The sequence below is a fragment of the Pecten maximus genome, chromosome 9 (genome assembly GCF_902652985.1).
Source record: "Pecten maximus chromosome 9, xPecMax1.1, whole genome shotgun sequence".
Taxonomy (NCBI): domain Eukaryota; kingdom Metazoa; phylum Mollusca; class Bivalvia; order Pectinida; family Pectinidae; genus Pecten; species Pecten maximus.
Genome location: NC_047023.1, coordinates 31,994,147 through 32,021,265, shown reverse-complemented (window position 1 = coordinate 32,021,265; position 27,119 = coordinate 31,994,147). Strand labels below are relative to the sequence as shown.

General features: G+C 36.3%; 2 protein-coding genes across 7 annotated transcripts in view; one reads left to right on the top strand and one right to left on the bottom strand.

Annotated features, from left to right (window-relative positions):
* Positions 1-4,849: 4,849 nt before the first annotated feature.
* LOC117335159 (translation elongation factor 2-like) lies at positions 4,850-20,527 on the bottom strand. Its single transcript, XM_033895117.1, is given in 15 exon segments — positions 4,850-5,399; positions 5,553-5,688; positions 7,797-7,865; positions 7,867-7,980; positions 8,599-8,808; positions 9,660-9,911; positions 10,432-10,690; positions 11,219-11,414; positions 13,756-13,894; positions 14,730-14,843; positions 15,157-15,390; positions 17,465-17,673; positions 18,169-18,368; positions 18,622-18,836; positions 20,420-20,527. Coding segments are annotated over 15 exon segments (2,544 nt in total). The 5' UTR covers positions 20,423-20,527; the 3' UTR covers positions 4,850-5,205.
* A 199-nt stretch (positions 20,528-20,726) lies between these two features.
* Positions 20,727-27,119, top strand: part of LOC117334043 — a 117,609-nt gene continuing 111,216 nt past the window's right edge. For all 6 annotated transcript variants that reach the window (XM_033893467.1, XM_033893468.1, XM_033893464.1 and 3 more), the window contains exon 1: positions 20,727-20,858. The gene's annotated coding sequence lies outside the window, so the exon portion shown is untranslated. The remainder of the gene's footprint in view (positions 20,859-27,119) is intronic.

Genomic DNA, 27,119 nt, shown 5'->3' with positions numbered 1-27,119 from the left:
AGGCCTAATATCAAGTCCCTGGGCCTCTTGGTTATTGAGAAGAAGTTGTTTGAAGACTACAGCCTATTTGCCCCATGTGACCTTGAATGAAGGTCAAGGTCATTTCTTTGAACAAACTTGGTAACCCTTGATCCCAGAATGCTACAGGCCTAATATCAAGTCCCTGGGCCTCTTGGTTATTGAGAAGAAGTCGTTTGAATATTATAGCCTATTTCACCTCTGTGACCTTGAATGAAGGTCAAGGTCATTTATTTGAACAAACTTGGTAGCCCTTCACCCCAGCATGCTACAGGCCTAATATCAAGTCCCTGGGCCTCTTGGTTATTGAGAAGAAGTTGTTTGAAGACTACAGCCTATTTGCCCCATGTGACCTTGAATGAAGGTCAAGGTCATTTCTTTGAACAAACTTGGTAGCCCTTCACCCCAGCATGCTACAGGCCCAATATCAAGTCCCTGGGCCTCTTGGTCTCAAAACACAACATGCATAACTAGGCACCAAGGGAAACTTACATATGCAATTTGAGAAAGATCCATTTAGTACATTCTCAGAAATAGTGATAACAAACTTCAATTGTCAAAATCCAAGATGGCTGCCTGTCGGCCATGTTGTTTTCGGATTGGTCTCAAAACGCAATATGCATAACTAGGCACCAAGGGAAACCTACATATGAAATTTGAGAAAGATCCCTTCAGTACTTTCTCAGAAATAGCGATAACAAACTTAAATTGTCAAAATCCAAGATGGCTGCCTGTCGGCCATGTTGTTATCCGATTGGTCTCAAAACGCAATATGCATAACTAGGCACCAAGGGAAACCTACATATGAAATTTCAGAAAGATCCCTTCAGTACTTTCTCAGAAATAGCGATAACAAACTTCAATTGTCAAAATCCAAGATGGCTGCCTGTCGGCCATTTTGTTTTCCGATTGGTCTCAAAACGCAATATGCATAACTAGGCACCAAGGGGAACCTACATATGAAATTTGAGAAAGATCCCTTCAGTACTTTCTGAGAAATAGCGATAACAAAAACTGTTTACGGACGGAGGGACGACGGACCACGGACGCAGGGCGATTTGAACAGCCCACCATCTGATGATGGTGGGCTAAAAATCCTGTTAGTCCCAAACAAGAGATCCCAGAGTGATCTTGGCGCCCACCATTGAATGATCTTTATAGGTTCCATGTCAGATTGATCTTTTCTCTACTTTTCCCTTCCTTTAAGACTTACTAATCTGTGTAAATTCAGAAACAGCCCTGTAGTACTTTTCAAACAAGGGGAACCTATATATAAAACGCAATTTGCATAACTAGGCACCAAGGGAAACCTACATATGAAATTTCAGAAAGATCCATTCAGTACTTTCTCAGAAATAGTGATAACAAACTTCAATTGTCAAAATCCAAGATGGCTGCCTGTCGGCCATGTTGTTTTCGGATTGGTCTCAAAACGCAATATGCATAACTAGGCACCAAGGGAAACCTACATATGAAATTTGAGAAAGATCCATTCAGTACTTTCTCAGAAATAGCGATAACAAACTTCAATTGTCAAAATCCAAGATGGCTGCCTGTCGGCCATGTTGTTATCCGATTGGTCTCAAAACGCAATATGCATAACTAGGCACCAAGGGAAACCTACATATGAAATTTCAGAAAGATCCCTTCAGTACTTTCTCAGAAATAGCGATAACAAACTTCAATTGTCAAAATCCAAGATGGCTGCCTGTCGGCCATTTTGTTTTCCGATTGGTCTCAAAACGCAATATGCATAACTAGGCACCAAGGGGAACCTACATATGAAATTTGAGAAAGATCCCTTCAGTACTTTGAGAAATAGCGATAACAAAAACTGTTTACGGACGGAGGGACGACGGACCACGGACGCAGGGCGATTTGAACAGCCCACCATCTGATGATGGTGGGCTAAAAATCCTGTTAGTCCCAAACAAGAGATCCCAGAGTGATCTTGGCGCCCACCATTGAATGATCTTTATAGGTTCCATGTCAGATTGATCTTTTCTCTTCTTTTCCCTTCCTTTAAGACTAACTAATCTGTGTAAATTCAGAAACAGCCCTGTAGTACTTTTCAAACAATGGGAACCTATATATAAAACGCAATTTGCATAACTAGGCACCAAGGGAAACCTACATATGAAATTTCAGAAAGATCCATTCAGTACTTTCTCAGAAATAGTGATAACAAACTTCAATTGTCAAAATCCAAGATGGCTGCCTATCGGCCATGTTGTTTTCTGATTGGTCTCAAAACGCAATATGCATAACTAGGCACCAAGGGAAACCTACATATGAAATTTGAGAAAGATCCCTCAGTACTTTCTGAGATATAGCGATAAACTTCAATTGTCAAAATCCAAGATGGCTGCCTGTCGGCCATGTTGTTTTCTGATTGGTCTCAAAACGCAATATGCATAACTAGGCACCAAGGGGAACCTACATATGAAATTTGAGAAAGATCCCTTCAGTACTTTCTCAGAAATAGCGATAACAAGAATTGTTTACGGACGGAGGGACGGACGGACCACGGACCATGGACGCAGGGCGATTTGAATAGCCCATCTGATGATGGTGGGCTAAAAATTGACATACAGGGTCTCTAATAATTCACACCTTCATGTTACACGTAGTACAGAACTCAACAAAATCATACACATTAAATGCTAATTGAATGGAGTCTTTTTTCTTTGTGTTAATTGTGATTTGTGGTGTATTTCATAAGTTTAACACACTATGGGTAAAATGTTCAGACCGACAGAATCATGACAATCTACAATGTTTGAAATGTTTTATAAAATAGAAATATTCACTCCTCAATCAGATCAATCCATTGTTGCCATAAAAGATGTACATCTGTAATATCAGAAACATCATATTTATTACCTTGTGAGACACTATTTTCATGTAAATTTAATTTTTTTTCTAGCGCCTCAGAAATGTGTAACAAGTCTAAAATGTGTTATTCATTATGTTTACTTGTAATGAAAGGTGTAATTAAGTCCACAATAATCACTTGTAAAATTTATGAACATTTGTCACAACCTTTCAATAATGGTGTATTGTGATGGACTCAATTTTCCTGCAACATCGAACATGTTTTGATTCTTAAAATGGAAATTTCGATATATGATAGCCTGATATATGCACACCACTCGATTAGTTAGTATGCACACGACGTGTAACTGATTAACTACAATTGTATTTTATAAAATGAAACATGTTGTGTTCAGTAAGACAACGCTGTGCTATCAAACAAGAGGCCCAAGGGCCTTAACGGTCATCCGACTCTAAATTAAAGACCCTTATACTATTGTAGTATGCATTATCTGTAGCGAGTATAGTGGAACTGCTGGCCATCTTTTGGATCAACCCTTAAGATAACATCACTTGATCAAGACTATCTCGGGATCATTTCTGGTAAGTTAGAGCTGAATTCCACTGGTGGAATTTAAGAAGTTTGAAATAGACGTTGTTCAGGAAAACCATAAATTGTGCAATCATGTTACAAAATGGCCGCTGTGGCTGCCATGTCAACGTTTTAACGAGGCCGAAAAATAAAAACACATTGTTGGCTCTCCTTCCGTAACATTCCAAGTCAATGGCACCAGTGGAACTTGAGAAGTTTAAAATGTGTTTTTCAAGATGGTTGCCATCTTGGATTTCGAATCGGTCCCAAAAATAACAACACTTAAGTCTACTGTATCCATGGTCAGGGATTATGGTACTCGCTTCTTGGATATAACCGAGAACGAATTTGCCTGCTCCGGCAAGAGCTCTGATGACGACTAGGCTAGTCTGATCTGGCAGAAATTGTCCATCCATTCTCCAGAACTACGTTATCGCAGCTACATTACTCAATGCTCAAGCCTTTTGAAAATAAACTTATTTATCGTATCACGACAAAGGTTAAACACTAGATCTGCATCATAAAAGAAATATGTTAGCTAGGCTTATCGATCAAAAAACTTCAAGCATGGCTGTCATGTGTTTATGCACACTGCTTTCTCCGATAGATCAAGTGGCACATTTTTCTACTATCGGAGCCCCTCGTAATTTCCTACGAAACCTATGTAGAGACGAAGGCGGGGTGCTCCGACTGACACGCATACATAAAGGATCGTTTCTGTAAAGCGTATTTTGAGAAACTATGGATTATAATTGTATCTCTACTTCAATATTGTAAACAATGGGTATCTGGATTAAAACTAGTAACATCTCTCCATTGTGGTAGCGTACTATAGTTATATTACTAGCCTATATATTAATACAATTATGTATATTTTCACACATCCGCCATTTTGACCGCCTCGAAAAATGAAACTTAATGGGCGTATTTTGAGAAACTATGGATTATGAATGTTGTATGCAAACTTCACTATTGTAAACAACGCTTCTCTGGATTAAACCTAGTTAACATTTCTCCATTGTGGAAGCGTAGTTAGCTTTAGTTATATTATTAGCTTATATATATAATACAGTTACATTTCACACATCCGCCATTTTGACCGCCTCGAAGAATGAAACTCCAAACACAGGCACTTGTTTTTGATGTAGATTTCATTCCTTCCCTAGCAGAAATGCATAATCTGCCTATAATTGGTTAGGTTGTTATCTTATATTAATTTATTTGTTGTCGTTATATACATAAATAAATTCCGACGCTAGATGAGGTAGGAGTAAATTTACATAGGGTCAAAATTGCATTTGACGCATATGCTAACAAGTAAGAGGCAGAAATAGAAGAATCTGGTTAAGAACAATTGAACAGAAAGGTGATGACATAAGGCTGTAGACCTCTGAAGAGGTTTTTGCCTAAAAAACGAGGAACAAGTTTCCATTTCTCCACATTTATTTCTTTGGACAACTCAAACAAATGAGCTGTTATAAGGAGCCATGATCTCAAAATGGTTTACACTTTGCAATACTTGTCCTTGTAAATTTGTTTTAATAAATTAACCAAAATGGTGAGCAGTGCATGTCCAAATCGTTAGGAATTATTTCCCCTCAGCACTGGTGTTTTTGAGCACTGGTGTTTTTGAACATAGAAGTAACAACAAAATCATTACAACTTTCTTGCTATTAGCATAACTAAATCTGAGAAAGGGATATTGAAAGACCACATGATGAAACTGAAGGTTAACTGTTGCACGTTTAAGCACTATTAAAGTCAAACATTGAAGGGTCACTTTACAACTTGTCGAGGTATTTGTCCAACCCTGGAATACCCTCAGGGAGCCCCTTGCGTTTTCTCGTTGCTACAACAACCTTTCCAGGATTGGAGTTAGGATCATGTACATCTCCTGGCAGAATTTTCCAATGATCAAACACGCATTGTGGGAAAGCCTGTCCTCCTGTATTTGAACGCAAATGTGCTGTGAATCCTGCAAATAATAAAATACAATTATTTAGATCCACAAATTGTTCTTACAAAGTACAACAGGAATGCAACCATAACGAAACATTTTCTCAACATATTTGTTAATCTCAACCAACATCAATCCAAACCCATTATTGATAATACTGAAAATTCTTACCAAAAGACTCGTTCACAGGCAGATAAGCCTTGATGGTATCAGTTGCGCGTCCTACTGGTGCAGGTAAATGTATTTCAATCTCTCCACGCCTCTTGTTCAATGTAGAAAATACACCACCAACAGCATTTTCTGGTACCTATTAAAACCAACAAACTTGTCAGTAACTAACAAAGACTTCCAAGTTAGATTAAATTTCAATGGTTGTTTTCCCCAACTGGATTGCACAGCATTGACATCAGGTATAGTTCCTGAAGAAATTTCATATCAAAGGCCCAAAGGCCCTGAGAAACGTCAGGGTCTGAGGTCATATTATAAGAAATTTAAAATTGGATTTTATAGTCAGACAGTTACATTTGTATCAGATGAAATGGCTTAATCTGGCCCTGGTATTACTATTCTATATATATTCAAGAAAACATGTATAACATATATATCAGCTGACAACTTTACAATAGCTGAATATAGTTCTTTCCCTATTTCTTTAATGCTTTGGAAGATTATTGAGATACTCCTGAATCAGTAAAGCGGCTTGTAAACTTTGAAAAAAAAATCAACTGAACGACAAATTGGTCTATTAACGTTCAAGTAACTACAACTAAAGATAAAATCCAAGATGTACACAGTCAAAGTTTTTTAAATTTTATTTATACTATTAGATGTTAATTAGGCCTATCAAACATCTATTTTATTACCCCTAGTAACATAGTTTAACTCTGATCGAAAATTGCGGTCGCGTTGTCCGACGAGACATAACATCTAGTTTTGACACCGACGCCAGTACATCAGTCACGGATCATAATCATTAGATTCTTTTCAAACAACAAATAATAACCTTATTTAATAAAATCCTCGAGAAAAACGGCAATGTAGTTTGTTACAACTTGCCATCAATTCCTGATCATATTTCTTGCATATTCTAGCGACATACAAATGAATATGAAACTGCGAACGGTCGTTGGTTTAGTTACATTAGACATAACCGCCATTTTGGCCGACTAGTGTTGAGTCACGTGACAGCTGAAGTTATCTCGTGGAATGCTCGGGTGCATTTGACTACGTAAATAGGGTTGGTTTTATGCTTATATGAAATGTTCCTGCATATGAACTCAGGATGAACAGATGTAGATAGTTTCTCAGTGAATGCATGTAAATTTCCACGAAGATCAAACTGATTTTTCTACTTTCGTTTTCAAGGCAGTATCGAGACAGAACTACGTAATCCTATGCCAACAAAATTGCATATACTGACGAGGAAAATGTTAATATTTATACTCTAAAATAGTCTAGAACACCAAACATTCATATTTCATTTTAAATAATTGCAGTAAACACGGTTTACATCACTTAAATTGTGTCAATAATTGCTATCAAAATAGGAACTATATTAGGCTGCGGATGTATATCATTTGTATGACAGAAAAGAGGAATAGTTAGCCGGAACAGAGGTGTCGGTAACATTTTCCCACCACGCCTATAACGGCAGGTGCCAAAGGCACCCTGACGTTAATAAAATATAACTATCCTCTTACTATTAAATAATGTTTTAAACTTTATGAAAAACAATTTCACCAAAACCTTTGAAATCATTTTAATTTTCCATTTCATTGATGTTTAATTTTGTAAGTTTTTCATACAAAATATAAGCATCCTCTTGCTATCAGAAACTGCCCAACAAATTCTGTAACACTTCTTAACTAAGTTTGCGACTGATGTATGGATGAATGAAGGGAACTTCTTTTTGATGTTGCTGTCCACTTACTTGTGGGAGGATAAGCAATATTTAGTCTTGTTTAACTGCTATATACAGTTCATTATAGTTTTAATGTATTCATGCTTTATTGATGTTAGCGACTGAACATGACCGTTTGATGTCATATGTGACCAGGTCAAGAGTAATGCTACCCAGATTACAAAACCTAGTGAAATGCACTTTAGAATAGCACTTGAGTAGCTGTAGTGCCATAATTCATTGACCTGTGGTCTTAATGGGAGTATCATCAAACCCATCAGTGTGCGAAAAAAGCTAAATTTGGCTGGGGACGAGTGAATGGTGTGCACTCAACCCTGGTAACGAGTAAATTTCAAAAGAAAATAATAAATAAATCACATTTACAAATATTGTTTTTGGCATTAATTCCACCAGACAACAGAATTTTCTGAACAAGTTAGGATTCAGTCATATTTGAAGCAAGTTCCATCGAGCAGCCTTTTCTCCACTATTGCTCTGCAGAAGGAAAAACTAACCTCAATTTCTACAAGGTAGATGGGTTCCATAATGCTTGGCTTGGCTGTCAAAGTACAGGCATACAAGGACACGCCTGGCTGTTCCAATGATTTGTCCACCACCACGATGGATGGCATCAGCATGGAGGGTTACATCATGAATATCGTACCTCACACCTCGTACATTTTCTTCACATAGGACACCCTAAAGTGAATTTAAAAAAAAGAAAAAAGCATATTATATTGAGCAATATTTCCTCCCATTCATTAACGGAAAAAGGTCTTATTTGTTCATGACTGATCAATTATATATAAAGGAGTACAAAGTACCACAAAGTCTAACAATAAACGCCCAACCAAAAATGCAGAAATGAGATTTTTCTTTCCAAATGCATAAAAAGGAATTCAAAATTAATCGTTTCATCAAAATGCTGCTACAACAGCACAAAAATAAAACACTGAATACAAACTACATATATTACACTTACATAATTGACGGGCGTACCAATTTCAATCCCGGTTGCCTATCACTTAAATCTTCGATCATTTTCCACAATTAACCTTGAACATACTGAAGCTCTAATTTTTTGAAAAGGGCAAGAATACAGAATCACTGGTCAGTTGAAAATGGTGTTTTGTTTTTGTTTTCAAATAATCGATTATTGAAATTTATAATAGATCATCAGTTCAGCAGGATTAATTGATCGATTATTGATTATAATCGATAATTGTTCCAACACTAATTGACAATTTTAAAATCTTGATTTTTTGGTCCATTTTTGAAAACACATATAAGGCACTTATCCTTTGAATGAGTACTCACTTCTTTTGTTGCCCATTGGAAGCCAGCAACAACGCTGTCCTTGATTTCATTGAGGTACTGCACTCCCTTTGTCACGTCTGTCAACAGATTTGGGCCGGTGCCTTCAGGTCCAAAACACCAGATTTTTCTTGCTTCAGTGGGGTCAAATCCGAATTTCTCGGACAAGAATTTTCCTCTCTCTTTGAAGTCCTGTCTTGGTGTAATTTCACCCTGCAGAATAACATGTGACAGTTGAAATACATTGAAGACAATTATTGGTGGGATAAAAAGACAAGAGATCCGGAGGGATCTTGGCGCCATCATTGAATGATCTTTATAGATTCCATGTCAGATTGATCTTCTCTCCATTTTTCCCTTCCTCTTACTAATCTGTGTAAATTGAGAAACATCCTTCCAGTGCTTTTTAAACAAGGGGAAACTATGTCGTTTTTCGATTGGTCTCAAAAAATATGCTTAACTAGGCATCAAGGGGAACCTACATAATAAAAATTTGAGAAAGATCCTTTCAGTACTTTCTGAGAAATAGCGATAACAAGAATTGTTTACAGACGGATGGACTGACGGACCACGGAGATTTAAATAGTGCTAAAAATCTAAAAACCTTGCTGCACTGAATCAGCTTTACAATATTTGACTCTGTTCTAATATTTATAAGGATAGAAGGGCCACTGGGAAGTGGTACCTCCTCCAAATGCTTAATTCTGGAATATAATGCTGTATGAAGACATCATAAAGGCGTGACCTTTGACCCTTAAATCTTGAACAAAGACCATAAAAATCTAATAAACCTTATTACAATATATTATCAATTTCTGACAGGCATCTTCAAATTTCTATTTTTGGAAAACGACATTGATTTTGAGAATTTTTTAAAATGAAATTGCATATATGTGCAACGCATATGCAACACCAAGTGTCTGCAAGCATAAGCGATGATGATAGACAAACACAAGAGTACTCGAGGGAAACAACATTTCCATGCAGGTCCCCGAAAAGAATTGCTTGTTGAATGGTCACATTCCACTAAAAAATGTGGACTAAGGACATATTTTTAATCTTACATTGTCAATGGCTTCAGGACAATCGTCTGGAAGTGGCCTGGCTTTCATATACAATCTGTTGTGTTTGTTAGGAGACTTAGAAAGACACGTGATTGAAGAATCCTCTCCTACAGTTTCTCTGTATGATACAACAGGGTCACTCTTTTTGATGGGAATACCAGCATGGTCCTCCTCCAGATCCTTCAAGCAGATTTCAAGATGAAGCTCGCCAGCTCCAGCAATGATGTGTTCTCCAGATTCTTCTGTTGTACACTGAAGAAAATATACAGAAATCTCACACAACTGAATTTATACTCGTAACATATACATATAGCTATCAATATGGCACATAAGGAAATGGACAAAGGCATCACTTCAACTTACAAATCAAAAGGAAATACAAGATGAAAATATTGAATATCAAATTAATGTTTTAATAAAAAAAAATTATGGTATGAATGTTCATCACCTCATAAAAGTTTCAGTAGCTTTTAAGGACAATTAGACCTACAAATTCTATCAATTTCACCAGCATTACCTAGAAATTACCTCTAATCAATTTTGATAGCCAATTTCATTCCAATCATTCTTGTTGACATATTTTACTCCTCAATACTGCCAGTCTCTCTGGACTTAATAATAAGTGCTATTCCACCAAACTTGAAGACAAAATTAGGAATAACTCCCTAAGTTAATCAAAATATATATGTTTTCTACGAAGATGCAGACCCAGCCAGGCTACTGGAAAACTAAGCAGAAAAGAAACATGTATCTTCAACTGATGATGACATACCTGTACCATAGGATCAGATTTGGCGAGACGTTTCAGCCCTTCTACCAATTTTGGCAATTCTGACGGATTTGTGCACTCGACAGCTACTCGGACTACAGGACTAACACTGAATTTCATCTGTTTCATGTTGTGAGCTCCCTCAAAGGTAGTGAGGGTTCCTGTTTTTACCAAGAACTGGTCAACCCCAACAAGACCACAGATGTTTCCACAAGGTACATCCTCAATTGGCTCAATGTAGCGACCCATCATCAAGATTGTCCTGAAAGATTAATGTCAAATATTTGAGCAAAAATCAAAATATCGAGGTTACCCATTTGTACATAATTAGCCATCATATTACAGAAGTAAGAGTATAGTTGAATTGAATATAAAAAATATAAACTCCTAAGAAATTTTGATGTGATAATTTTATATTAGCAATTAGGTATATTAGCCCATTGGGTAAAAATCAAAACCAAATCACAAATCGGATACTGGACATATCAATCTGATTAATTAAACAAATTATCTGTCCAATGAAAGTTTTACTGGCCAAGTCCGGCATTCCAATGTTTTGGCATACACTTTGGTCAGCACCCGCCTCACCTTACACCAACACTATGCTTTTCTTTTGCATACAGAATATTCTACTTTGGACTCCCAACTCCCAAGAAATGGATCATAGTATTATTTTCTAATTCAATGTTTATATAATTTTCATTGTTTTCTCTTGATAGCGTGATAACACAGAAAGTAACTTTCACGAAAAGAAAGCACAATAATGAAAGGTATACTTGTTTTTTTTTACCTCTGCACGGTCTTGACGTTTAAGTCGTCCTTCTTTCCCTGTACGAAGTTGGGACCCATGATTCTTGCTTTCTGTCCAGTGGCAACGCATCCAGAGAAAACACGTCCAAAAGCGTAGAAACGTCCCTTGTCTGATGTTGGTACCATCTTGGATACATACATCATGAGAGGTCCTTTGGGGTCACAGTTTTTCATTGCTGTAGAATGCACAAAGGCAATGACTGGTTATTTAACTTACCAAATTTGATCGATTGAAAGAAAGGTATAAAGCTGGTATATAATCATTGAAGTACTGGAAACAATTATCCCCGGCACTTACATTTGAATTTGATGGAGCATGTATATCTCATTTATTTGGATATTGTAAATTGTCATAAACTATTGTCTAAATGGGTGGTTGATTCTCTGGAAAAAATGCCTCCCACAGATAAATTGCAAAATACTGAATATTTCTGAATCAATAGTTCAAACATGCATTATTTTTTAAAATATTTTTTGTAAGGATTTTTGAAACTTGAATTTAAGAATTTCTTGGATCTTAATTTTTTCTTTCAGCCAAAATGAACATGCACCACTGTTATCAAATTTTAATAGGCATATAAAAATTATCTGCCTATTATGTTGGCCATCATAAAATCTAATATCAAAATAATAATCAAAGTACTGAAAGTACGGAGGGAGGCGTTAATCAGATGAAAAGGTGATATTTGAAATAAAGCAAGAAGAGAAATTAAACTGATATCAACATGATTGTTGATAGATACATTCAAGAGTGAGGTTTTGAGTAGTTAAACGTTTCTTCTCAAGAGTTTAAAGCCAATTAGATGAAATGGTTTTCAATCCTGATGGACACACAGTGTAATGGTTTAACTGTCTTGATGTACACACTGGTTTTAACCATATTGACGTTTCAAACAAACTTCTACTAAAGTATTTAAACATATCCACTTAAGTGTTTAAAGTCAACACTTTTAGTTAGGTTGTTTAACATTTCTACTTATTGTTTAAACAAGCTTCCACTTAAATAGTTAAACATGTTTCAAACTTCCACTTGTCCAGTTCACAGAGACTAGTACTATTGAATTGCATTATCAAAGACTAATTATTATACTGATCTACAAACAACTGTCAATTATACGGTTGTGTAATAGAATAGTATTGTTATTCACATGGTTCTATTAATATTGTTTAAATGACAGGTTAAATTTTTATTAGACATTTACAATGTATTTAATCTGTGCACTTAAGTATACATGTAATTCAATTAGAAACAGAAATAACAAGAACACATATAATTGTTGATATGTTGAATACATGACAGCACCTAGTCATAATTACAACTTTTGAGTATGAATTAAATGAACAATGGAAATACCAAACACAAACAATGTTCTTTCAACGAAAAAATAGAACTATACAATTATAATTATGATGATTTATATTGGTTTTTGTATTATGAGCCGCCTGTCAAAGGATCATATTTTGTTAAAATCGGAGTAGTACTTTAGGAGGAGTTGTCCGGACAAGCCTCAACGAATGAGAAGCCGGCGGCCATTTTGAAAAATGTTTTTTTCGGAAAGGGGACTAATAACTGTTTTGTCGAGTTTTTTTACGTCAGATTTTAATGCTTTTATTCTTGCAAATACCGGTATTTTGTAAAAAGATGTCGGTACGGTTCTTGTACCGAGTATACCGGTTGCCAACCCTTCTCGCACTTGAAACTGTGCGATGAATTTTTGATAACAGGCTACCACCAGACGTCTCAAATAAATACATTTTTCGTGTAATAGCACTTTATTTGAAGTCTTGAAATTTTTAATAAATGCATATATAGTTTAACTACATCATATATGAACCAAAAGAAACTGCAAAAAAAAACACCCCCAAAAAACAACTGAATGGTAATATAATGAAAGCGAGAGGTTTTGACGTCACATCTCGTAGGTGATTGTAACATGGCAGGCGTAAACGTCCCTATAAAAATATAAACACATTATGTGGCGGTTGAAATATTATCTCTTCAATATAAATCCATCTTTATCTATTTATTTTCTCATTCATGCAGGTCGTTGGTTTTTACTTACAATCAGATACGCGTAAAATATTCGACCGTCTGTCACCTGCGTACTAGCTGGCCTACTAACTGACCGAGTACTTGTGTGCCTTCTATGTGTAGATATAATATTTTTGTTATAATTAATAGGCTCTGGTGGCATTCAAAGTCGATGTAAAATGAAATATATTTCTTTTGGGGGATTTTATGAGAATTATAATAAACAATTACAACATTCAAAATATAGATCTACTATCGAGATAAATTGGTTGTGTATTGTGTCGGTATGTACGAGTTGTCTCCCATGATTACGGAGATAGCCGCTTGAGGTACCAAACGATTGGTTCCGCAATGAAATCCTATAGCTGATGCTATAATGTGAGGCACGCCTCCCATAAAAACCGTCAATAATACAACAGAATTAAGTGGAAATAGAGACGCAATTTACATCAAGTAATATGAAACAAAATGGAATTTTCTCTTACAGACGGCAACTTCATCATCAGAAGGTCCTTCATATAGAGTATCGGTCCTGTAACGCTGGGCAGTTACTGGAGATGGCAGATGAATGACTATCATCTGGAGAAGGGCATCACCAGCAGGCATCCACTTTCTCATGACAAGCTAAAGGAAAACACCACAAAATTACACTAGTTAAATGTTTAGAAACAATTATTTTTTTTGAACTTCAATTACTGTATATGACCTAATAAGGGTGCGGGTAATTGACAGTGGGGGCGCCCTTATTTAGATTCGTTATTCTGAAGTTTTATGAAACAGACTATACCTTAAAGCAGAATACCCAAGGCTGTGGAAGCGGTAAAATATTCAGTCATAAAAATCTTCCAGATGAAGTTATCTATTCATTATCATGAATTAAGCTTAAACATCACTTGAATATTCCTGTAAACTTGTAAACCAAGCTAGCTGTTCTTTATAACAGAGAATGTGTATTCCACCATTTATGTTCAAATGGAACTCTTTTGTGTTCTATTTATAGACACGGGTGATTTCCAAGATCATATCGGACATCGTTTTCTTTGACCTAATAATTGAATTACACTGTCTTAATAGCTTTCTGTTCTTAAAAACTTTTAGTTAACAACATGAATTAAGTCTTTTACCTGATCTTCAAATAAATATGGTAGTATGATAGTAATTTGTATGTGTCTTTAGCATTAGTTTCAGGCGCAATTTGTACCGACATCTGTATCACTGAATAGACAAAATGTGGTGAAAACTTGTTCCAGCGACTTAATTGGGTGAAGAAAATTGAACACATAAGTAGCAAAACATTTTACATGTGTAGGGGCGCCCTTAGGTCAAATACGGTATTCATGATCACTAAAACTATGCATACTTGGAAAGATGTCTTCATGTTTGAACCATCCAAGAACATTGTTGCAAAATTACCTTTCCTTTGATTTTTAACACTGTTTATACACGAGAACTACTGTACCTTGAGGAGCTGCTTCTCACGAAGATCTTTTTCATCAGTAGTCAGCTTGACTCCCATCTTTTCAGCCAGTGCCAGGGCTTTAGCATGATCACACTTCATACATGTATTAAACACCTTGAAAACAAAATCACTTAATTAACAACCTTCTCAATACCAATGAATTCAATTTCAATTTATTCATTTTTTCACTTTCAATTGAATGTTCCTTAACTAGTTTTACAACCAGTAAGGGTAAGGATGCTTAGATAGAAATGGAGCCAAAACATCATTAAAGTAAGTTCCAAACAACAAGTTTAACCTCCCCCCCCCCCCCCCCCAATATCCAATATCTGTCTGCATTGCAAATTTTTACTAAATTTTCTGGACGACATAATAAGATTAAGGTGCTTTCTTGCAGAAGTATAATCATCAAAGTAATATAACTTGCCAGGAAAATTGGATCCAAGATGTACTTGACAAAACCTCGAACAGCTTTTCCATCAGATTCTTTGATCCATTTCTTATTTGCTTCATCAAAGAAGTTGTTGCCCCACAGTTTATTCATCAGCTTTTTTTGGTTCATCTTAAACTTGGTTTCATAACGTACAGCAAAATCTTTCAGAGTAAAGGCCCATCCGTGAAGGCCAGACCCAAATCCAACAGTTCCTTCTTGGGGATCGACCTAAAATCAAAATTCATGAAGATCTGTCAAGTTGAGTGAATATTGTATCATCACCATCCATTTGCTTGTACCATTTTCATAACCATTACTTAACCCTTTGCCACATGTAAGCGCCTCTGGACGCCTTTACCCCTTGCCACATGTAAGTGCTTCTCGACGCCTCTGCATTATCTCCATGTAAGCGCTTCTCGACGCCTCTACGTTATCTCAATGTAAGCGCCTCTCGACGCCATGCCGGTTCGGTAAACGTAGACATGGAAAATCCCGTGATTGAGAGCGACACCTATCTGGAAATCCCCGATACTATTTTAAGAAGATATCAATGCATCGACCAATCAGATTTGTACACGTCATTCATACGAAAGTTTTTGAATAAATTAACCTAGAAAGTGTGAGTCATGAGTGTAGAAAAGTGTGACAACAACGAGGCGTGATGGCGGCTGTGGCTACGATTTTGCGCGACATTTTTGACGACGATGATGATAATTTAGAGTTCGATGGCTTTGGACCTGAATACATTGAGTCAGATATTGATCTTAACGATGTTCTAAATGAACTGTCAACAGATAACGAGTCCGAAAATGAGGTCGAACGGCCGACTAGTTGTACCGCCGCCATTAGGTAATGTTGACCGAGAGTTTTCGCCGATCACAGTAAATGATTTTGTTAGGGAAACGGGGCCAGTACTTCCAGAAACTTTAGATGTTGATACTGCAAGTCCCATTGATTATTTCTACCTTTTCTTCAATGAGAATCAGTTTCCACCATAGCTCGACACACTAATAACTACGCTCGCCGGCATTTGAAAAACGAAGGTAGATTTGACCCAAAATGGTCGGATACACATTCCTTCGTCGCGACATCGGATATAAAATATTCTAGGCTTAAGCCTGAACTGTTGAAAGTATTCTTGTGAAAACTTTGAAAATTCAGTTTGTTTCATTTGGGAGTTAATGTTGAATCATTTCATGTACAGGAATTCAATGAATTATAAATTACATTGTCAAAATATTTTGAAATTTTTCTGTTCTGTTTGTATACAGCTGATTTCGTGGTTATGTGTTGTTGGTTTTATAAAGAAAATAGCACAGAATTAAAATTTAAGAAATTCTGAACATAATTGAAACTTACTAAAAATGTCTAAAACAACTATTTCACTTTCAAAATTAGGTTTAGAAAAATTAATCAAAACAAAGCTTAATTTCTCAAAAACTGCCATCGAGATGGTGTATATGTATATTTCAGTCAGCGCAATAATGTTGCATTGCAACAATGTATCTTTGCACTATTGGCACAGAGTGCTGAAGTGTTATAATCTGCATGTGGCAAAGGGTTAAGATAAGCCCATAATTTTAATAGAACCTAACATAATAAAGGAAAACCAAACAAATTAAGTTTATTGGCACATTACATATGCTTCCATACCAAACTCAATATAACATATATTCCCTATTTTCTATAAAACAGGATGAACGGTATACAGAAAAGATTGATAGCCTGGTATTGTAGTCCAAGGCTTCCTCCATGTCACCGAACTTCGCTAACACGTTTACCTTCTAGGTTCATCGCTACAATTCTGTCGGTAACTTTTCTAACTGTTTTGCAGCCTGCCTATTGCCATTTTCTTTTACAAGATTTACCATGCAGCTTGAATGAATTTTTATAGCTCTTCATATTTCCTTGCATGCAATACACATGTGAAAGTTTGATCGTGTGTCAAAGATGTTATCAAATTCAGTTCCTGTGAAATTGTTTTGGCGATAAGTCTTGTTTCAGAAAAATAATCGATAAAATGGTCTCCTAAGGTAAATATATGAATATCCTGCCAAGAATTTGTTTGGTCCTTTTTGTTTTATATTGAAAGTTGTTGCATGATCATACAACTTTTAAAAAAAGGCTTTGAACTTTATCACTTATAATAAATTGTTTTTGAGAAACTGCTGCACTAGACCCAGAGTTTAACAATCATTTTCATCCAGCATTGAATTTTTATTCAAGGCAGATATCACTAACAAATGAAAGCATTAGACCCACAATACAGCATCTACTGAATTCAAAGTATCCCAATTCTTACATCAATGGCGCCAAGAGGGCTTTCTTCAGAGGAGACCATATTGACGATGACGTTGACGCTCTCAATGATTCTTTGAAAGGTCTGGTAGAGGTCTTCTTGACCAATCTGAAGGGTAAGAAGAGCAAGGTCCATCTTGTTCATGAACAGAATTGGCCTAATCCTTTCAGCAATGGCTTGTCTCAGTACTGTCTCTGTCTGTACGCAAACTCCTACAAAAACAAGCAGATTAACTGGTAAATTCCTGTAAACAAGTCGTATTTTGAGCAGAAACAATGTTTATCTTTTTTTTTATGTTTTATATTTAAGACTCCTTGTTGCAATTGTATCAGATCTAGTGTTAACTATATGCAGGATCACTCGGGGGTAAGATTTAGGGATTTTCATCATTGAAATTCTCAGAATGCACTCAATTTACCAGAAAATCACATTCGCTTGCTCCTAAATCTCAATATTCTCCCATAACTTTATTCACCAGGAATTGTCCCTGTAAATGCATCTAGAGATTTTACATTTGTTTCCAAGAATAAATATTGTACAATTTCAGAATACCTAGCAGAACGATAAATGTAAATTGGAAATTCTTGTGGAGGTCAACAAACATTTCATGAATCTAAAACTTGAAGGCAAGATCTGCTATTAAATTTGTTATTATCAATGACAATGAAATACTTTAATGAATTCAAACAGATTGGCAATTAACTAACCAGAAACACAGTCTACGACCACCAGTGCACCATCGGTTACACGCAGAGCTGCTGTTACTTCAGATGAGAAATCAACGTGACCGGGTGAATCAATCAAGTTGATAAGGAAAGCATTTCTCATTTGGTCATCTTCAGGGTACGTTTTCTGTTTGATGTACTTCATATCATCCATGGCCAACTCATAGTACATGGAGATGGCACTACAATGAACATTAATGTTATATCTAAGACATTTTTAATAATTGTTTTTTTAATGTACTATTTCAATGGAACTTCATTGACGTGTCAAATTAAAATGAATTTAAATCAACTGCTATTTTATAGTAAAGAGTATCAAATTTGCTATATATAGTCACAGCTGCTTGAAAAATTTCATCAATATACCAAAAACAAATTAAAAAAATATCTGAATTAATGATGTTGTTACTTTTAATATTTTAATTCTAGACCTACGTTGACTTGATGGTGATGCAACGATCCTGTTCATCCTTTCTTGTGTCTGTGAATCGTGCTTCTCCGGCCTTTGCACCAGCAATAATACCGGCTTTACTGACCAGGGAGTCCGTCAATGTAGACTTGCCATGGTCAACGTGAGCAATCACGGACATGTTACGAATGTTGAATTTTTTGTCCATGATCTCACGGATCTGGTCTACTGTAAAGTTCACCTGGAAAATAAATAGCACCATGCTTATATCGATTATAATTTGGATGCAACGGGGCTGCAAGGAATATATTGAAAAGATAAACCCATCATGCTTTGGGGATGACCCCAAAAAATTGCAACCATAGTTTAAATTCAGCTAGCTTAAGGTCTCTGGCTAATCATTTATAATGCCAACCGACCTTTTAGCAATTGGTCCCTATACGACACTCGGGGGCTAATCTAGGATTTGGGGAATACTACCTATTATAAAATTTAGGGGAAATGAAGGGGCCATAGAGTCTTGAATTATTCTTGAAATTTTAACATTTGACAGCTATTATTTGCTATAATTCTTACATATTTCATCAAAATTTGGGGGAGATCCCCTGTTTTGGAGAATTTTCCCCTGTTTTATGACATTTTTTCTTGATGGGGAATTTGTTTTTATTCATCGGAGAAAACAACATCAGTGGGGAATACTACCTTATTTCGGTAGTAAAAATGGGCTAGATTAACCTCTGACACTGCACACTTTCTGCCTTGAAATCTGGGAGGAAGGGAAATTATTGACATCTCTTGATGACAACAGTGTGCAACGGATTTATGAGATGTTAAATAATTATCCTGCGTCTTTGACACACACACTTCTATGGATTTATAAGAAGGGAGTAATAACATGACACTAATTAACATTTCAATTGAGTGAAATGGGTAAAATCATTAACATCCAAACTTTGAAATTTGACATTCTGTGCAGTGTTAATCACCTATGGGAAGTTTGAGGTTACAAGGTGCCTGCAGCTGTCATGCGTAATTTGTTGAGAGTACACCTGAAGGCAAGTCAACAAGTACTTGATAGGTTTGTAACAAGCACATTGGTGTATGGTATGAAATAACCATCGATACATCTCTATATAAGACAGACAGCTTATTATAATAATGTCAACTGTAGCGAAATAAATAGCAACTATGATGCTATTTAGTCGTACAATCCAACTGTTCAGTTAATCTGGCCAGTTGACAAGTTTATTTTGAGTTGAACACATTTCCTCAGTTTTTATTCACATAATAATCATGGTGCCGTTTGTTTGTGCTCGTGGTCAAAATAATGAATGAAAGTAATAGGCCTAATGATAAAGGTCGAGTGTTTCATAAAGAAATCAATCTGTACAGTTTGAGTTAGTCATGAACGATTTAAAGTATCTGAAACTTCTATATGTAAAAACATCGAAATATGGCAAACTTGTTGTGCAATATGGAAACGTGCCACGATCATGAGTGTACCGAATGATACAATTTTATAACTTCGATGTCACCGGAAAATACAAGATGAAACAAAATTAACGGAACATGAAATAAACAGAGTTTTAAATAGGTAACTGGACATCAAGAACCAGCTCTAAACCACTAAAACACCACTCTTAACACGACTGAAGAGACCCCCGGTCTGTATTTACGTCATACAACAACGATCAACCAATGGTTGAAAAAAAAGCTATTTATTCAATATAAATACGGAATCTTTGGATCTTAAACTACTTCAAAAGTTAGATCGAGATCTATATCAAATATTTTTCACAAAATAATGATTTGATGGTCTCTTACCATTTTGATCGAGTCTTGCTTGGACAACCTAGCAAATACGCTGCTGTCCTCTTTGAACGACTCGACGGAAGAGGATAGGAACAGTCACGTGGGTCATTGCGAAACGCCACGTTGTGCTTTGAAAAGGATAAAGTCAGAGAAACCCGGTTGTAAACATATGTCAAATATAAAGAAAATTATTTTCTGACGTGAAAAAGATTAATGTTATCATTGTAAGCAGGGGCTATTAAATTAATACCGTTTTAAAAATATTTTGATATTTATTTTCTCCGGAATTGCTTCCGTCGTGAAATCAACGGCAGATGGCAGCACCAGAATTTACATGTCCGCTCGTCTATTATCATATATCGAAAAATGCTGCAGTGCAAAATATATTATCATATTGTGGCCCATTGACGTGGATATGGAATAAATAAGCTAACCGGCGTTTCTGACTTTGGTAAGTGTCTACAAATGATTGATAAGTATGGTCAAAAAATCCTAACAGGTAGCCTGTTATGTCATTATCATCAGCAACGTCTGACAAATCGTTTATCAAGTTATCGATTTTCTTCCTACTCCTAGCAAGTTATTGCATTGCATGGCGTTCTCTAAACCATGTCATGTTTTATGGTATTACTTGCTTTAATGGGGATACGATTTCTCACCTTAACAGACAAATATAATGAAATCAAGAATGTATAAATTCTGATAGTGAGTTCAGCTTCAGTGTTTTGACAGTAGGTCGGTTTCAGCAAACTTAGCTTCATTACTCAGCACACCATATTGGGACAGTTTTGTCTTTCCATAGCACTCTCTCTAGAGCAAGTATCTGAAGTGAAATAACATTGCATAACTGTTTAGGAGTATTGTTTACATTATTTTTACAATAGTGGCTCTCACAGATCTAGACCAGGCCTCCAACGCTGAGAGGTTAGCATTTCCAATGCCATAAGAACCAAGTCATTCTGGCCTCTTATTACATTTTTGCCCCCTATCCTAGTCGTTCCATCCTGAAACAAGTCTGTGCTAAGGCGTTCCCACCCGTAGTCTTTCCAACCCCCTAATATAATGTGATGTTTAATTGTTTACATTTGTTTTTCAACATTTTCCAAAATTTTATAATTGACCGTACCATCTGCTATCTCACCACTTAATAGCTAGAGGCCATTTCATAATGGGATGAATATATACAGGACTTTTTCTCACTGGTTCGGGATGGAACCTTTTTATCTCATTTAGGAAGAAAGTTGATGAATTAATTGTGAAAGATTTTTTCAGGAGTGAAATTATAATTGCAAATTTTGGGAATTTGGTTTAGATATGAAGAACTCTGTTTTGGCCAGAGACATATATAGAGAGATTGGCTACTCTCTATTTGGCCTTATGTCTACGTGGTGGCCCCTGACCTTCCCACAATCCTTTGCGGTCACTCGATCAGTTCAGTCTTCTCCTGACGCCATATTGGAGAAAACTTGAAAACCAGACACATAATTATCGATAATTTCTATTTGAAATCATCACCAAGATCCAATGACATGCTTTAATTTTATTAATATCAAAGTGCAGAAGTGTCATCAATATGAAATATATCACAATTTGCTGTCAAAGTGTTTGTATTTTAAGTATGAAAGTCAAGCACACCACAGGGAAGATCAGCGGGAATTTCCAATTTTCGAAAAGTCCCTATGGGGTTTTCGAAAATACGGATAAATGACAACAATGTGCATGATAAACAAGACCATATCCCCTAATTAAGTATGATAGTTTTTGGATAATGTAGTAACTTTTGTAGTGGCCTAAATAAAACGATGTGATTTTTGTGTGCGTTTTAAATTGACGATGTTTTGGTCTGACGTAATGACGGCTTAATTACAAAACTAGGACATGTCGAATAGGACCCAATGGATTTTCGAAAATACGGATTAATGACAACAGTGTGCATGATCAATAAGACTATATCCCATAAGTATGATAGTTTTTGGATAATGTAGTAACTTTTGTAGTGGCCTAAATAAAACGATGTGCTTTTTAATTTGTGTGTATTTAAAATTGACGACGTTTTGGTCTGACTTAATGGCGGATAAACCAGAACATGTCAAATAAGTTCCAGTACATCGATACACACATGCGCAAAGCCCGATTTACCTGTGCTCGCGTGTGTTTGATAGGGGACAATTAAAGGCGCTCTTGATAAGGGATATGCTTGAGTGGTCACGAATAAATTTAGGGAGCCACCACTTGTACAGGAAAATAGCGATGTTACTTATCTCTCTATATATGTCTCTGGTTTTGGCAATGGGGCTCATTATAATTATCAGCCCTTGAAAGTCTTATATATATATATAGTCATCTAAACACAGAGCTTTATATATAGATAATTATATAAAAGTAAATAATTTGTTAAGTTCAGCTAGTCCTAAGACTGTAAGTAGCAGATGTAGCCGATGTCTCCTCTAGATCTGGTCCTGATGCCACACTTGGACATTCTGATAGATATTACAGGGATCGACCCTAACAGTACTAGCCCGGCAGCCCTGGGCTGCCTGAAATCTGGTCGGGCTGCCAGAATGTCCAGACCAGCAGCCCTGTGGGCTGCCAACATTTTTAGCCAAATGTATAATGTCCAGCTAAAGTTTTCTTTATCTACTTCAATAATTTTATTTTCAAAACTTTTTTGTATAAAACCTGTTGGTGTAATATCTAATATCTTTTATGCTAAGAATGAACTAGACAGCAGGAAACTGCATCTAAAATTCATTTTTTTCCTCAGAGTTAGGGTTAGGGGCTGTAGGGACATGCCCACAAATCCCCCAGGAGGGGCTTTAAAATTGGCAGCCCGGGCTGCCTCATTTCAAAACCTGGCAACCCTGCGATCTGTCAAGGCGATTAGGTTAGTTTCAACCCCTGATAGATGTCTTGTGTATTTATATGGTTAGAATGCACATCTATATGATAAAACATGTAATTTTCTGACACCATTTGGTGTCACTAAGATTTTGGTGCAGGCAAAATAAATCTTGCATGACATAACACCTAACATGTAAAATATTTTGATCATTTTTTGCACCTGTTTACCTAATTTTGGTGAATTTCGTAACTATCCAAATTGTAATATTTGCCAGTATAGTTTGTCTGTGAGAAGTATTTTCTGAAAGAAATCAATACCCTATTTGCTTCATGGGAAGAATTCACAATATGTCAATAAGAATATCTCAATCTTGCAAATTTGTAGCCGTCCTCAGGCTGAAAACATGCAACGATCAAGACAGCCAAATTAAGTCACATCCATCTTGAATCACTAAAGCAACAAAGTATTTCCTTGGTTTGGTACATATATACCTGTAGATATATTCACTTTATTCACTATCGGTAATAATTATCATCACTCTAGATCTCTGCACAGACAGACCTATCATAACACAGTGCTCATTTTTATTAGCCTAGTCGTAGCAATCATGAATTGCCAGTGCATTTGAAGAGGTCACTTGTGAAGTAAGCTCATATTTAGGCCTACCTGCACGCTGGCCTTAATTTAGTTGATTTGGCTCACATACCTGCCCGAACAGCAAGTGATGACCTTGTGCCGTGGTGCTGCATTTATCGTCCAAACTCTGCCGTAAAACCCAGCGGAAGACATTGTTATTGAAAAAACAAAAAGTTTTGAAGGGATGAGACACTGAACATATAACCATAAGTTTTTTCAAGAAAGCAGATCCTTACACAAAAGCACCTCATATACAGCATGGTCATTATCATTCCTCTGTGAATTTTAAATTCAACATATGTTACAGACAACATGGAAAATGTTAAGACTGTTAAGAGCTGATTGGAGATATTGATTGGGAAAATGTACAATCACTAGGCCGAAAATTAATCAGACATCATAATTAATTGATTTGAGTGAGAATTTTAAAGCTTGTGAATCATGAATCAGTGTTTCAGCTAGGCCTTGTTTGAAGTAATGTCCAGTACTCTGTTTAAAGTACGTAATGTCCAGTACTCTGTTTAAAGTACGTGATGTCCAGTACTCTGTTTAAAGTACGTAATGTCCAGTACTCTGTTTAAAGTACGTAATGTCCAGTACTCTGTTTAAAGTACGTGATGTCCAGTACGTATACTCTGTTTAAAGTACGTAATGTCCAGTACTCTGTTTAAAGTACGTGATGTCCAGTACGTATACCCTGTTTAAAGTACGTAATGTCCAGTACTCTGTTTAAAGTACGTGATGTCCAGTACGTATACTCTGTTTAAAGTACGTAATGTCCAGTACTCTGTTTAAAGTACGTGATGTCCAGTACCCTGTTTAAAGTACGTAATGTCCAGTACTCTGTTTAAAGTACGTGATGTCCAGTACGTATACCCTGTTTAAAGTACGTAATGTCCAGTACTCTGTTTAAAGTACGTGATGTCCAGTACGTATACTCTGTTTAAAGTACGTAATGTCCAGTACTCTGTTTAAAGTATGTGATGTCCAGTACTCTGTTTAAAGTACGTGATGTCCAGTACTCTGTTTAAAGTACGTGATGTCCAGTACGTATACTCTGTTTAAAGTAAGTAATGTCCAGTACCCTGTTTAAAGTACGTAATGTCCAGTACCCTGTTTAAAGTACGTAATGTCCAGTACTCTGTTTAAAGTACGTGATGTCCAGTACGTATACCCTGTTTAAAGTACGTGATGTCCAGTACTCTGTTTAAAGTACGTGATGTCCAGTACGTATACTCTGTTTAAAGTAAGTAATGTCCAGTACCCTGTTTAAAGTACGTAATGTCCAGTACCCTGTTTAAAGTACGTAATGTCCAGTACCCTGTTTAAAGTACGTAATGTCCAGTACTCTGTTTAAAGTACGTAATGTCCAGTACCCTGTTTAAAGTATGTAATGTCCAGTACCCTGTTTAAAGTACTAGTACGTAATGTCCAGTACCCTGTTTAAAGTACGTAATGTCCAGTACCCTGTTTAAAGTATGTAATGTCCAGTACCCTGTTTAAAGTATGTAATGTCCAGTACCCTGTTTAAAGTACTAGTACGTAATGTCCAGTACCCTGTTTAAAGTACGTAATGTCCAGTACCCTGTTTAAAGTATGTAATGTCCAGTACCCTGTTTAAAGTACTAGTACGTAATGTCCAGTACCCTGTTTAAAGTACGTAATGTCCAGTACCCTGTTTAAAGTATGTAATGTCCAGTACCCTGTTTAAAGTACGTAATGTCCAGTACCCTGTTTAAAGTACGTAATGTCCAGTACCCTGTTTAAAGTACGTAATGTCCAGTACCCTGTTTAAAGTACGTAATGTCCAGTACCTTTTGAAAGTAATGTCCAGTACCCTGTTTAAAGTACGTAATGTCCAGTACGTATACTCTGTTTAAAGTATGTAATGTCCAGTACCCTGTTTAAAGTATGTAATGTCCAGTACCCTGTTTAAAGTACGTAATGTCCAGTACCCTGTTTAAAGTACGTAATGTCCAGTACTCTGTTTAAAGTACGTGATGTCCAGTACGTATACCCTGTTTAAAGTACGTGATGTCCAGTACTCTGTTTAAAGTACGTGATGTCCAGTACGTATACTCTGTTTAAAGTAAGTAATGTCCAGTACCCTGTTTAAAGTACGTAATGTCCAGTACCCTGTTTAAAGTACGTAATGTCCAGTACCCTGTTTAAAGTACGTAATGTCCAGTACTCTGTTTAAAGTACGTAATGTCCAGTACCCTGTTTAAAGTATGTAATGTCCAGTACCCTGTTTAAAGTACATAATGTCCAGTACCCTGTTTAAAGTACGTAATGTCCAGTACTCTGTTTAAAGTACGTAATGTCCAGTACTCTGTTTAAAGTACGTAATGTCCAGTACCCTGTTTAAAGTACGTAATGTCCAGTACCCTGTTTAAAGTACGTAATGTCCAGTACCCTGTTTAAAGTACGTAATGTCCAGTACCCTGTTTAAAGTACGTAATGTCCAGTACCTTTTGAAAGTAATGTCCAGTACCCTGTTTAAAGTACGTAATGTCCAGTACGTATACTCTGTTTAAAGTATGTAATGTCCAGTACCCTGTTTAAAGTATGTAATGTCCAGTACCCTGTTTAAAGTACGTAATGTCCAGTACCCTGTTTAAAGTACGTAATGTCCAGAATGTCCAGTACCCTGTTTAAAGTACGTAATGTCCAGTACCCTGTTTAAAGTACGTAATGTCCAGTACCCTGTTTAAAGTACGTAATGTCCAGTACTCTGTTTAAAGTACGTAATGTCCAGTACCCTGTTTAAAGTATGTAATGTCCAGTACCCTGTTTAAAGTACGTAATGTCCAGTACCCTGTTTAAAGTATGTAATGTCCAGTACCCTGTTTAAAGTATGTAATGTCCAGTACCCTGTTTAAAGTACGTAATGTCCAGTACCCTGTTTAAAGTACGTAATGTCCAGTACGTATACTCTGTTTAAAGTACGTAATGTCCAGTACCTTGTTTAAAGTACGTAATGTCCAGTACCCTGTTTAAAGTACGTAATGTCCAGTACTCTGTTTAAAGTACGTAATGTCCAGTACTCTGTTTAAAGTACGTAATGTCCAGTACCCTGTTTAAAGTACGTAATGTCCAGTACCCTGTTTAAAGTACGTAATGTCCAGTACCCTGTTTAAAGTACGTAATGTCCAGTACCCTGTTTAAAGTATGTAATGTCCAGTACCTTGTTTAAAGTATGTAATGTCCAGTACCTTGTTTAAAGTATGTAAT